General features: G+C 47.9%; 1 protein-coding gene across 2 annotated transcripts in view; it reads right to left on the bottom strand.

Annotated features, from left to right (window-relative positions):
* Window positions 1-637: 637 nt before the first annotated feature.
* Window positions 638-14636, bottom strand: part of DYNC2H1 (dynein cytoplasmic 2 heavy chain 1) — a 1021614-nt gene continuing 1007615 nt past the window's right edge. For both annotated transcript variants that reach the window (XM_063951543.1, XM_063951544.1), the window contains 2 exons: window positions 5969-6085; window positions 638-941 (listed from right to left, as the gene is read on the bottom strand). In XM_063951543.1, the coding sequence (XP_063807613.1) occupies window positions 783-941; window positions 5969-6085 (276 nt within the window). In that variant the 3' untranslated portion in view covers window positions 638-782. The remainder of the gene's footprint in view (window positions 942-5968; window positions 6086-14636) is intronic.

The following is a 14636-nucleotide window of genomic DNA, read 5'->3' as shown; positions in this document are numbered from 1 at the left end:
AGTCCGGGCCCCTTCATTCAGCCCAATGCCCCCTTCTACAGTTTAATGTTCTCACTCCCGCCCCATCTCCCACCATCTGTGCAGTAAAGGGGTAATTAGCAGAAATTACTGCTCCAGGTCCTACATGTTGGGTGGAAGATAGAACACCCCCTACCGCCCATGGGACATCAAATCTGCTGCTAGTCCCACCCCTACCGCTGGAGGATGGGTAGGAGCCCCAGTGCATTGCTTTGCCCAGGGACCTACACTGCTGTTAAGACGGCCCTGTTGGTAAGTACTTAGCTAGCCATGGTATTACACCAGGAGCCATACCAATCTTCCAATGCATGTACAGTGACTGGAATGTTGCACTGAGATGTCCTCTGCTACTATACCCTGCTCTGTACAGTCCAGGGGCGAATTGGCCACATCACCCCCACAGGGGAGATTCCCAGTGGGCCTATGTGCATGAGGGGCCTGTTCTGTCTGTTGACATGTGAGGGGTGGTGCTGTCGCCATGGTTACATGGCATACCTCTGGTGCTGCCCATGGCCAGGCCACTTCTACAAATTTTTCCAGGGCCACTTTCCGTTCCCAATCGGCCCCTGGTACAGCCATGTACACGATAGGTGTGAGTAATGCACACTATAAGCATAACTTATATGAATCCAGGAAAATATTTAATTTACAGTATCAAGGTGTCAATTTATCACAAAACAAATAGAAGCCAACATTAATAACAAAAGCAATAGACATTACAGTAAAATCTGCATCATTTATATACAACGGATGTCTAATAATCTCTACTGGTTTTTAAGGAACAAAGCAGCTCCGCACTGTATCCAATGGTTCTGGTTTCTGCCGCATGGCACATCTATGTTGGTCACGACACGGTCCCTCTCAGCGCTGGTGTACACCGGTAAAGAAATGCACTCGTGTGGGGAGTATGTGCCGACGGATTGCTGGTGATAAATGAAATCATTACACGTTATTCCACATATTCATATACTGTGCTATGGGAGCTGCTTTCATTTATTATTGGTGCCTTCCAAACATATGAATGGGTAATGTGAAATGATATCACTACTTTGTAAATATGGTACAAAATTCATACGTAGCTATCCTGGTAGACACTGAAACATACAGGACAGCCTTAACCATACTTGGGGGTCTATTTACTAAGCCTATGATGGAGATAAAGTGGACGGAGATAAAGTACCAGCCAATCAGCTCCTAACTAACACAGCCTGTGACATGGCAGTTAGGAGCTGATTGGCTGGTACTTTACCTCCATCCACTTTTTCTCCATCGGAGGCTTAGTACTGTAAATAGACCCCAAGTCCCTGGAGACCACATTCCATGCTGCCAGACTGCACACAACCCAACCAGCCTTCACAGAGACTCTCAGAATTGGGGCAGTCTCAGATAACGAAGGAAACATAATGATTGCTACACATGTTGGGTCACTGAGCCCTCATATACAGTATCTATGTCTCAGGCTGAAGTCGGAGGTGATTTCCCTTGAACTGCCAGCAGCTTCCGGGGCGGCAGGATCGCATACGATACATCGTATACGGTCCATTTGCATACAATGTATCGTATGCGATCCCAGCCATGCCTGCGGGGTCGGACATGATCGTTAGTGCAGCACATTCAATTTAGGGGATCTGATCCGATGCTCACGGGAACGCCCATCGGATCGCATCAGAATCACCTCCAAAATGCTCGATTTCACCCGATATATCGGTCCGAATGCCCGACATCGGATGAAATTGGGCATTATCGTTCTAGTGTATGGGGCCCTTAACACAATATAATGAGCTTTGGCAACAAATTGGTTTAATGGACAATTTTCTAGACAAAAATATGAATTTGCTTCTTTTGCACATACATTTCCTTTGTTCCTTACAGATAATCTGCCATCAGGCTCAACATTGTCTTATAAATTCTTTATTACACAGTGACTTGTGCAGAATGTAATTAACAATAGCAAAACAAACAAACCAACCAGAAGGTAACTTGTGTGTCCCGGTATGGCTGGGACTCTGGGAGAGAGCAGTAATGCAGCGCTGTCTATGCACTAAGATCTCTTCCAGATGGAGAGGGATGTCCTGGGGGAGGGTACAGCACTGGCTCCAGCTATCAGCATGGATAGGGGGCTAAGTTATATGGTGTCTGATGAGACTAGCAGCCACTAGTGAACAACCCCTCCTTCATCACAAAAGTCCCCCACCTAAGAAAATAGGGAGTTAACAATGCGAGAGCTCACTCTACAGATATGTTCTCATACATTGTTGCTGCAGTCGGGCCAAACACCCTCTCTCAGCGCACCAAGTCCTGTGAGACACTGATCGCGCCAGGCGGCTTTTTACCTCAAAACGTATTTAGTCGCAATGCGATTCGGTTAGGACGCACCAGGAGACTGTGCTGATTAATCTGATTGCAACACTTGTATATCTGTATGCGACTAAGTCTCTGAGTCTGTATATGAAGTGCTGCAAAGCAGCCGTCTCAGCTTTTTTTTCCATGCCAAGTTCCGTTGTGCATCACAGATTTAATAAGAGTCGGATCCATTCCGACATGCAGTTGTCGGAATGGATCCGACAACCCCTATTCAATGCACGGCCATATCCGACTGTCGAATTTGGCCGTACACAAGGACCGGTCCTGCTGCTGCTGTCAGCGTCTGTAGATGCGCTGACAGCAGCGGCCAGGTGCGCAGATGGCGGCGGGTGAGAGCAGGACGGCAGTGGGGGTAAGCTGGGCGGCGGGGGGGGGGGGGGGGGGCAGAGATCAACGGCAGGAGGAGCTGGCAGCAGGGAGAGAGGTGTCTGCGGGCGGCGGTGAGAGCACAGATCGGCGGCCAGCAGGAGGAGCTGGCTGTGGGGAGACATGTCTGTGGCAGCGAGGGGGGAGGCGCTGCAGGGAGAGAGGTGTTTGGCCAGGGGACGGCCAGGCACCTCTCACCCTGCAGCGCCTTCCCCCCGCTCACCTCAATCCAACTTGTTTTCAAGTCGGATAGAGTTTGTCGGAAAGGGGGCCAAAACCTGTCGGATTTGGCCCCGTTTCCGACAGAAGCACGTGGATCGGCGGCTATTCCGCCGATCCACCTGTTTTCTGACAAGTCTGGAATTCCCGACTTGTCTGAAAAAATCAGCCCCTATTGAATAGGTCAGAACCCCTTCCGACCTATTTCTGTCGGAAGCTGCCGTCTTTCCGACAAGACGGCAGCTTTCGACAGTTATTGAATACAGCCCACAGTCAGATACAGACATACGAGTGGCGCATACCAAATTAATCAGCGCAGTCTCCTGGTGCGTCCTAGTCGCTCCGGACATTAGCACGGATTCTGGCGGCTCAGAAATCTCGCTCTGATTGGTATATGGAGGCTAGATGTATGTGGACATATCTGTATTCCTTGATTCCTGAGAAATAAAGTGTCTACAACCAACACAAAGTCCTTCTACAGTAGAGAGAAGTACAATGGGGGTCATTCCGAGTTGATCACTCACTGCCGATTTTCGCAGTGCAGCGATCAGGTGAAAGAACAGCATTTCTGCACATGCGTATGCCCCGCAATGCGCACCCGCGACGTACGGGTACAAAGCTCTTTGTGGTTGTGCTCAGGTTCTAGCGAAGTTTTCCTTCGCACTGGCGGCCGCGAGAAGATTGACAGGAAGGGGGCGTTTTCAGGGAGTGTTTGCAAAAATGCAGGCATGTCTGAAAAACGCAGGCGTGGCAGGGCGTTCGCTGGGCGGGTGTATGACTTCAAATCCAGACACGAAAAGGCTGAAGTGGTCGCAAGCGCTGAGTAGGTTCAGAGCTATTCTGAAACTGCACAAACTGTTTTTGTAGAGCTCGGCTACACATGCGTTCGCACTTCTGCTAAGCTACAATACACTCCCCAGTGGGTGGCGGCATTTCGTTTGCACGGCTGCTAAAACTAGCTAGCGAGCGATCAACTCGGAATGACCCCCAATAGACGGAATGCATCCCCACCGGAGCCGAAAGCTGCAATGAGAAGGAATAGGTAGGGTGCATTTGTCATAAAGGCTGCTCACTTTGGTTGTCCACATTTACTGTATAGGGTTACTCCACTAAAACATGGGGTAGACTTACAGTACTAAGCGGCTTTGGCCAATCATTATAAAACTGCAATAGGAATAAATGCTAATCCAGGTCTGTTTAGCTTTTCTTCCAGTTGTCATTTTAAAACTATGGGTCTGCGGCTTTGCTATACCGAGCCTTAGTAAATCTACCTGCATGTCTTATTAAACATAATCATACTGTGTCCTATAACTCTCTGGAATGTATCCTGATACTGGAATGAGGACTCAGCCTGAATTCACCTCTTGATCACTGGAAACACACTGTTGCTGCCATTTCCCTGATAAAGAATACAGTAGCTGACCTTGGGGGTGATTCCGAGTTGTTCGCTCGCTAGCTTCTTTTAGCAGCATTGCACACGCTAAGCCGCCGCCCTCTGGGAGTGTATCTTAGTTTAGCAGAATAGCGAACGAAAGATTAGCAGAAATGCGAATAGAAATTTCTTAGCAGTTTCTGAATAGCTCGAGACTTACTCCTACACTGCGATCAGCTCAGCCCATTTCGTTCCTGGTTTGACGTCACACACACGCCCAGCGTTCCCCCAGCCACTCCCCCGTTTCTCCAGACACTTCCGCGTTTTTCCCTGACACGCCTGCGTTTTTCCGCACACTCCCAGAAAACGGCCAGTTTCCGCCCAGAAACACCCACTTCCTGTCAATCACACTACGATCACTTCAACGATGAAAAATCTTCGTTCGGACGTGAGTAAATCTACTAAGTTTTGAGCTAAAATACTAACCGCATGCGCACTGCGAACCATGCGCATTTTTGCCTTAATCGCTCCGTTGCGAAAATCGGCAATGAGCGAACAACTCGGAATGACCCCCCTTGTTCTGATTATTATCAGATATTTCATAAAAAGGTTCGAATTCATAGCAGAAACAGTGTGTTTTTGAGTTAACAGCAGATGATTTCCTGAAGTCCAGTTACGCATTAGGAATTATTCTTGGAACCTATATCACAATTATTTAATTTACGCTAAATTATATTTCAGCGAGTTACTCTTTTAGTATTTACATACATTACGTTGTCATGTAACACAAATACAGGTACTGTACTGCCTACATATCTGCCACGTGATCTGCTCAACGCAGAAGAGAGTGTATCGAATATAACCTATGGCGGGATGCCAGACCTTCTCAAAGAAACATTAATATGACATCATTTAAGGGGCCAGATGTAATGACGCCCGCGTTCAGTGGCCATGTGGAATGCCGTCCGGGCTTTTTTTTTTAAAGAGACAATCACTTACACGGCATGGTTATTGCCCCATTAAAAAAAAATGTCTGAGTTGGGGCGGCATCCCGCACGGATGCTGAACTCGGGCGTCATTACATCTGGCGAGTTCAGCAACTAGGGTGTGGTATGAAAGATCTACAGTGTTTAGGTAGACCTCCAAGAGGTCAACACCATATGGTCGACAGGTAAAAGGTTGACAGAGGTTAAGATCAGGTACAAAAGGTCGACAGGGTCAAAAGGTTGACATGGCAATGGTCGACACAAGTGTTTTCAGCTTTTTGGGTCAAATCTTGTATGTTTGGTAATATGTAGCCAGCATCAGTAGAAACATATACCCTTGCGGGCTCGCTTTGCTCACCACGCTTCGGGCAAGGTGGCTCACGCTATTCCCAATCGTAGTCCACGTTGGTAGTAAAATAAAAAAAAAATTTGGGAAAAAAGCTTACAAAAAAAAAAAAAGGGTTGACCCTTTGTGTGTCGACTATTGTCACGTCGACATTTTGGAACCGCCTACCATATGGTGTTGACCTTTGTACTGTCTACCTAGACACTGTAGATCTATCATGTGGATACTCCTGCAACTCTTCAGACACATACTGTATTGTAGTGAATGTTGCCTTTATGGTGAAGAACACCTACGTACCTGTGAAATCCAGGCCATATAACAGGGGGGCACCAGCGATACACTCGGAGAGTTGTGCTCATTTTCAAACAGGCTGTTTCCATCAAAACTGCATCCCTCCAGCTGCAAGCCGCTGATCTAACAATAAGAACATAGTAGATATTGAACTGCAGATTACTGTCCTAATTGTCTTGGATAATTACGTGACCATCAGCGTGGCAGGGCCCTGTGCCCAAGGCAGGCCTGTACATAACAGGAAGCCCAGGAATGTGTTGTGAGCAGCGAGAAAAGGAAGCACAACTATAAAACAAACACTCCAAGCATTCCTCATTGTTATCTTCCAGTACATGGGAATTGGCTTATGCAAGGAGAACATGTCAATGTCTCACCTCAGCAGGTGGTACTGTAGCAACGGAAACCAGACTGCAGCAAGTCGGTCAGACATGCCGCACCGTTCAGCAATGTGTCAGATACAATGACAATAAAAAATCCCTGCTCGGGTAAACAATAGGATATTTAGAATGTTTCTTGGAAATGCCTGGAAAAGGGACTTATCTTCAGGAGAGTGATTTATGTACTGCGGCTACAGGTATTACTGGCCGGTCATTGCCTTGGAGAGGTTGAAAGCCTGCGGGTGAAGCCAAGGTTGTTTTTTTTACCCATCTGGGGCATTATTGGCCCTTTTCTGAGGGGATAGTAACTAAAGTATAGGCTATATACAAGTGTATGCTGTTATAGTAAATGTCGGAGCTGTTGTACCTAGAGTTCATGCTGTAAATATACTCTTGTGTCTTGTATCTCTTACTGAAGAAACACTGTGACTCAAGTTCCATGACGTGTAATGAGACATCAAAGGGCTACTTGCTGTTGCACTGGCCACAACAAAACTCGTCTCACAGAAGTCATTTGTCATGGCTGTAATCTGATTGGCTTCTCTCTATGATAAGCATGCAGGGATTCGGTTGAACAGGAAATGTCTGATTATATGGCAGCAATCTGATTGGCTTCTCTGTATGACAAGCGCACTTGCAGTGACATACTATAGAGCAGGCTTGTCCAACCTGCGGCCCGCGGGCCGCATGCGGCCCAAGTCGGCTAGTAATGCGGCCCAGGAGCAGCGCTGCAGCAGAGGTTTTTTTTTTTGAGTACGGACACCACATGTGAGGCTGAGCCGGCCCCAGCAGGCTGTCAGCACATCCTGATTGGATTGCTGCTGCTGGGACCAGCACCAGCTCACGCCCTCTCCGCTGTCAGTCACAGTGTAGTCCTCCTCCGCTGCATAGCGGCACACGTGACTGAGCAGCGCGAGAGTAAAGGAGCCCAGCGGAGAAGTTGGTTGTACAAGAACACGTAAGTGAGCCGGGGGGTGGGTGTCTGTCCGTGGCCGCGCCGCTGTACAGTGTCAGTGTCCCGGGGGGGGGGGGGGGGGGGGGGATCAAGATCTGAAGTCCTGCGCCGCTGTACAGTGTCTGGGGAAGGGGGGGGGGAATCAAGCTCTGAAGTCCGTGGCCGCGGCCTGCGCCGCTGTACAGTGTCCTGTACAGACGTCCCTCCCGTAGTACAGCAGAGAGGAGCGGCGGACGGAGACGGAGGCAGCGCTGCAGGAGCGGTAAGTATGTGTCTGTGTGTGTTTTTTTTTTACAGCTACAAGGGGCACAGTACAAGGGCGCAGCTACAAGGGGCACAGTACAAGGGGGCAGCTACAGGGCCACAACTACAAGGGGCACAGTACAAGGGGGCAGCTACAAGGGGCACAGTACAAGGGGGCAGCTACAGGGCCACAACTACAAGGGGCACAGTACAAGGGGGCAGCTACAAGGGGCACAGTACAAGGGGGCAGCTACAGGGCCACAACTACAAGGGATGCAGCTACAGGGGCACAGCTACAAGGGGCACAGTACAAGGGGCACAACTACAAGGGGCACAGTACAAGGGGAACAGCTACAGGGGCACAGTACAAGGGGCGCAGCTACAGGGGCACAACTACAAGGGGCGAACGTCTTCCCGCGTCAGTGAGGGCATAATATTCATTCATTCGTTTGTAAGTATAATTTTAATTTTTATAGGTACCGACCCTTTTGGATTCTACTGGACAAGTGGACGTGACCGGCGTGGGATGGTTTTTTTGGATGATCAGGTATCGTTACTGTTATTTTATTTTATGTGCGGCCCAAACCAAATTTTCATCCTCTAATGTGGCCCAGGGAAGGTGAAAGGTTGGACACCCCTGCTATAGAGGATGCAGCTGCTATGGAGCCCGGCAGCTTGGGGGGTCCAAAGGCAATCCCACTACACATTTTTTTCTTCCTTTTTTGATTTTTAACTACTATTGCCACGCCAGGTTCGGGGCACCACAGTGTACTTACTGGTAGAAAGGAGGGAGGCGGAGCATCTTGTTCTACAGAATTCGAAAGCGTGACTGCGCCTGCATTGGCAGCGCCCGGGCAGCGTGGCTGACGGATGCACACTGATTGTGCTTATACAGTGCCACATCCGTCAGCCACGCACCACTGTCGTCGCCACTGCAGGTGGCTACTTCAGGTGCAGCCAAGCTTATGGATTCTCCAGAACAAGCGGCTTCGCCTACCTTCTCCCTACCAGTCAGTACACTGCCGGGCCCCGAATCCGGCGCGGCAACAGCAAGTTTAAAAAAAAGTATATTAAATAATAATACATTCTAGAGGGTGCAGTGGGATTGCCTTCGCAAAAAAGCCTCATAACAGCTGCATCCCCTACACCTTGTATAGTTGGGGGGTCTGGCTATGTCTGTCCATCTATGCCCCTTATCCATCCGTCTATGCCCCCTCCCAACTGTCCGTCTATACCCCCATATTGTGCTCTTTCTGTGCACCTGTCTGTCGATGCCACCAACATCTCTCTGTGCCCCCATATTGTGCTCTGTCCGTCTGTCTGCTCATGCCCCATCCATCCCCCCCTCTGCCCGTATGTCCATCTATGCCCCCACCCCCGACCTCTGCCGTAGTCAAGTAGTGTCTCTCCTGCTCGCTCCTTCTCCCTCTCTCTCACTACTCTCTTTCTCTCTTTCCCTGATATTGTCTCTCTTTCTCTCATTCCCCCTTTTTCCATTAAAACCCTCTTACTCTCTCTTTCTAACTCGCTCCATTCTCTCTTTCTCTCCCTCTGGCACCCTCTTTCTCTCTCACTTCCCTCTCTCTCCTGCCCCTAAGGGGCATTGTAGTGACAAAGGATGGGGGATCAGGGGGAGGAGCTGGGGGGTGTCACTTCCAAAATTTTCAATGGGGCCCACAAAGTTCTAGTTACGTCCCTGTGCATTGGGCTTCGGTACTACATCAAGTGTCTGATTATATGGCAGCAATCTGATTGGCTTCTCTGTATGACAAGCGCTCTAGGCTTCAGTACTACAGGAAGTGACTGATTAGGTCAGCAAAACGACAACTGGCGAGCCTCCAAAATGTAAAGTATTTTTCTACTATTATAGGGAATCTGTTCTGAGAGCTACTGTACATACATTAACAGTAAGCCTATAAATGATGCTGTAATATAATATATATAATATAATCTAAAAGGCACGCTATCCTGATTTTGTGTGTTGTGTGGCTTTCGACTTTTAAATGTAGAGCTGGAAGGTGTTGTGCTTTTGACTCCGGCTATATGTAAGAGTAAATGTAATTGTCATAGCCTAATTAACTGCTTCATCTACAATATGTGTGGCTTCCTCATCATCTACAGGGCCACTGAGATCTACAGTATGTTAAATGTACGTCGGTCACCTGTGTGGCAGTGTTACTGGAGGTGACCAGGGATCAGGCTACACTTCCCTAGTGGTGCAGACGGATATATTTGTAGTATTATTATAGTTATAGTAAGTGGCACACTGTATACTATATTAGTGCTGACCTTTTGGTTACCCCCTTCGGGAAGGGGCAGTGCGTGTTGGGGGAGGCATGACATAAGGGCCGGCCAAGGGGCATGATGCAACAAAGGAGGCTGTTTGGGGGCGTGGCCATGGCACTGTGTCATCATGCCCCCCCCCCTAAACAATTCAGAGATTTTACCGCCATTGTACAGCATGGAGCATGGCTACAATGACGTGATTCAGTGCGAATTGCATCACTGGCCTCCCGGTCATCCCACTTCACTCAGTAATTGGATGGAGGGTAGCGGTCAGCTGTGGGAGACTTGCCCACTCTTCCAGGCGGCCGGGAGCCCCACCCAGTTTTCGTGAGCCTCCCGGAGGTTCCAGGAGAGTAGTAGGGGTAGCATTGGAATTTTTGCCTCAGTTATAGAAAAGGTTATAATATTTTGCTTTTCCTTGTTTACCTGATTTATAAATCATTGCCAAACATAATATTACAGGGCCCAAGCCCTTCATTCACTGCACTCTCAATAGACCAAAGGGCTTGAGACCTGAAAGCTCCGTTGTCTTCTCCTCTCTGCTGCAATGTAAATTCACCTCCTTTTTATGCTAAGTATAACATAATACATTATTGAGAGGTGCACAACATGTGTATTTTCCCGATATCATCAGATATGAACAGTTTAGTGCAAAATTGCAATTAATCCTACTCCGTTTAGCCGGCTTTGTGATGCGATGTCCCACAGGGCTTGCGGATGGTTTTTGTGTACTGGTATTTTTAGCATTATTATATAATCAGTTTAAAAACAAACATGTCAATTATCATCACTGAATAGATCTCTGTCCATTTTAAATGTCATTAAGGAAATAAAAAAGATAATATTTAATGTATAACAATATGAAACCAAGGTACAGAATAATAAGGAACTGGCAATTAGATAGAAAGAAGCAATGCTTGTTGCTAGGCCTTATTACTGACGATTAGTTACAATGCGATCCTAATAGAGTGTCACATGGGCACCGGAGTCCAGTTAATATAGATGCTTAGAAATACTGACAGGGTTAAAGGCAACTAATGAACAGCTATTATCATCAGTCAACTTTCTTTAATTAAACTGTAATTGTTTTGCTCATACGTTCAGCTATTCAAAATTAGGCGTGCTTTAATGGAACAATGTCGTTAAACATAATTTGGTGTGTTTGAGCATTGCTAAATCAAAGCACCATTGAGGCCAAAATAAATACCGGTACTATCACTTCTCAGGGAACATTACACCCACTGAAGAACAATAGAGGCAGATACAATGCGTTACAGGTTTTGGATGTTGGCAGTTGTGAAACCTCTGACGATTTGTCATCATGAGGTTCTAGGCTGCCTTTAATCTCTCAAGCGCCAGTCACGTCATACAAGAGGTGACGTTGGCCTAATGGGTGTTCTGTCCTGGATATAAGTCCCCACGGAACATAAAACAGGAAGCAATCAGTTACAGAATATTCCCTGCAATATTCCAAGGAACACGCAGAAGTTCTGGCTCCAGGCGGGGTGTGTCCTTACAGGGCAAGTTCCTGTCTTTGTGAACCAGTTTCTAAAAAGTGAAGAAACTCTGTATGCAATTCGGATTTCAGAATTATAGCATTAGAATGCCTGAATGGAACCCATATTGTAGTTGTATTCAAATTCAGTTATATATTTTTTTAAAGATCTTGGAGGTGGCCCCTGGTTCAACAGAACCAACCTAGTCCATCTCTCTTTCCCAAAGGGTAATTTCTTTCTTCTGATGTTCATAGCTCTGTATGGATAAACTACGTCATTAGTTTCCAGTAAGCCAATAATCAATGGGCCCCATCCCTTTCATGTGCCAGAATCATTAATGTCTGTAGAAAAGGCAGCATGGTTGGCTTAGTGGTTAGCAGTACTGGCTCACTGAGGTCTTTATGTGCAATTCCCATCAAGGCCATGTCTGTGTGGAGTTTGTATATTCTCCCCGCGCATGGGTTTCCTCCCACATTCCAAAAATATACTGGTAGGTTAATTGGCCTTTGACAATAATTAACCCTGGTGTATGTGTGTGTACATGTGATCGGGATTATAGATTGTAAGCTCTACTGCGGCAAGGACTGGTGTGAATGCTAAATATTATTTGTAAAGCGCTGTGGAATACATAAAAATAACAAAAAAAATAAGATTTTACTTACCGATAAATCTATTTCTCGTAGTCCGTAGTGGATGCTGGGGACTCCGTCAGGACCATGGGGAATAGCGGCTCCGCAGGAGACAGGGCACAAAAGTAAAAGCTTTAGGATCAGGTGGTGTGCACTGGCTCCTCCCCCCATGACCCTCCTCCAAGCCTCAGTTAGGATACTGTGCCCGGACGAGCGTACACAATAAGGAAGGATTTTTAATCCCGGGTAAGACTCATACCAGCCACACCAATCACACTGTACAACCTGTGATCTGAACCCAGTTAACAGCATGATAACAGCGGAGCCTCTGAAAAGATGGCTCACAACAATAATAACCCGATTTTTGTACCAATAACTATGTACAAGTATTGCAGACAATCCGCACTTGGGATGGGCGCCCAGCATCCACTACGGACTACGAGAAATAGATTTATCGGTAAGTAAAATCTTATTTTCTCTAACGTCCTAGTGGATGCTGGGGACTCCGTCAGGACCATGGGGATTATACCAAAGCTCCCAAACGGGCGGGAGAGTGCGGATGACTCTGCAGCACCGAATGAGAGAACTCCAGGTCCTCTTTAGCCAGGGTATCAAATTTGTAGAATTTTACAAACGTGTTCTCCCCCCGACCACGTAGCTGCTCGGCAGAGTTGTAATGCCGAGACCCCTCGGGCAGCCGCCCAGGATGAGCCCACCTTCCTTGTGGAATGGGCATTTACATATTTTGGCTGTGGCAGGCCTGCCACAGAATGTGCAAGCTGAATTGTACTACACATCCAACTAGCAATCGTCTGCTTAGAAGCAAGAGCACCCAGTTTGTTGGGTGCATACAGGATAACAGCAAGTCAGTTTTCCTGACTCCAGCCGTCCTGGAAACCGATATTTTCAGGGCCCTGACAACATCTAGCAACTTGGAGTCCTCCAAGTCCCTAGTAGCCGCAGGTACCACAATAAGCTGGTTTAGGTGAAACGCTGACACCACCTTAGGGAGAAACTGGGGACGAGTCCGCAGCTCTGCCCTGTCCCAATGGACAATCAGATATGGGCTTTTGTGAGACAAAGCCGCCAATTCTGACACTCGCCTGGCCGAGGCCAGGGCCAACATCATGGTCACTTTCCATGTGAGATATTTCAAATCCACAGATTTGAGCGGTTTAAACCAATGTGATTTGAGGAATCCCAGAACTACGTTGAGATCCCACAGTGCCACTGGAGGCACAAAAGGGGGTTGTATATGCAGTACTCCCTTGACAAACTTCTGGACTTCAGGAACTGAAGCCAATTCTTTCTGGAAGAAAATCGACAGGGCCGAAATTTGAACCTTAATGGACCCCAATCTGAGGCCCATAGACACTCCTGTTTGCAGGAAATGCAGGAATCGACCGAGTTGAAATTTCTTCGTGGAGCCTTCCTGGCCTCACACCACGCAACATATTTTCGCCACATGTGGTGATAATGTTGTGCGGTCACGTCCTTCCTGGCTTTGACCAGGGTAGGAATGACCTCTTCCGGAATGCCTTTTTCCCTTAGGATCCGGCGTTCAACCGCCATGCCGTCAAACGCAGCCGCGGTAAGTCTTGGAACAGACATGGTACGTGCTGAAGCAAGTCCCTTCTTAGCGGCAGAGGTCATGAGTCCTCTGTGAGTATCTCTTGAAGTTCCGGGTACCAAGTCCTTCTTGGCCAATCCGGAGCCACGAGTATAGTTCTTACTCCTCTACGTCTTATAATTCTCAATACCTTGGGTATGAGAAGCAGAGGAGGGAACACATACACCGACTGGTACGCCCACGGTGTTACCAGAACGTCCACAGCTATTGCCTGAAAGTCTCTTGACCTGGCGCAATACCTGTCAGGTTTTTTGTTCAGGCGGGACGCCATCATGTACACCTTTGGTCTTTCCCAACGGTTCACAATCATGTGGAGAACTTCCCGATGAAGTCCCCACTCTCCCGGGTGGAGGTCGTGCCTGCTGAGGAAGTCTGTTTCCCAGTTGTCCACTCCCGGAATGAACACTGCTGACAGTGCTATCACATGATTTTCCGCCCAGCGAAAAATCCTTGCAGTTTTTGCCATTGCCCTCCTGCTTCTTGTGCCGCCCTGTCTGTTTACGTGGGCGACTGCCGTGATGTTGTCCCACTGGATCAATACCGGCTGACCTTGAAGCAGAGGTCTTGCTAAGCTTAGAGCATTATAAATTGCCCTTAGCTCCAGTATATTTATGTGGAGAAAAGTCTCCAGACTTGATCACACTCCCTGGAAATTTTTTCCCTGTGTGACTGCTCCCCAGCCTCTCAGGCTGGCCTCCGTGGTCACCAGCATCCAATCCTGAATGCCGAATCTGCGGCCCTCTAGAAGATGAGCACTCTGTAACCACCACAGGAGAGACACCCTTGTCCTTGGAGATAGGGTTATCCGCTGATGCATCTGAAGATGCGATCCGGACCATTTGTCCAGCAGATCCCACTGAAAAGTTCTTGCGTGGAATCTGCCGAATGGAATCGCTTCGTAATAAGCCACCATTTTTCCCAGGACTCTTGTGCAATGATGCACTGACACTTTTCCTGGTTTTAGGAGGTTCCTGACTAGCTCGGATAACTCCCTGGCTTTCTCCTCCGGGAGAAACACCTTTTTCTGGACTGTGTCCAGAATCATCCCTAGGAACAGC

Source organism: Pseudophryne corroboree, chromosome 2 (assembly GCF_028390025.1).
Source record: "Pseudophryne corroboree isolate aPseCor3 chromosome 2, aPseCor3.hap2, whole genome shotgun sequence".
In the NCBI taxonomy this organism is placed as follows: domain Eukaryota; kingdom Metazoa; phylum Chordata; class Amphibia; order Anura; family Myobatrachidae; genus Pseudophryne; species Pseudophryne corroboree.
The sequence above is the reverse complement of the archived record's forward strand: the minus strand, read 5'-3'. Positions and strand labels throughout refer to the sequence as shown.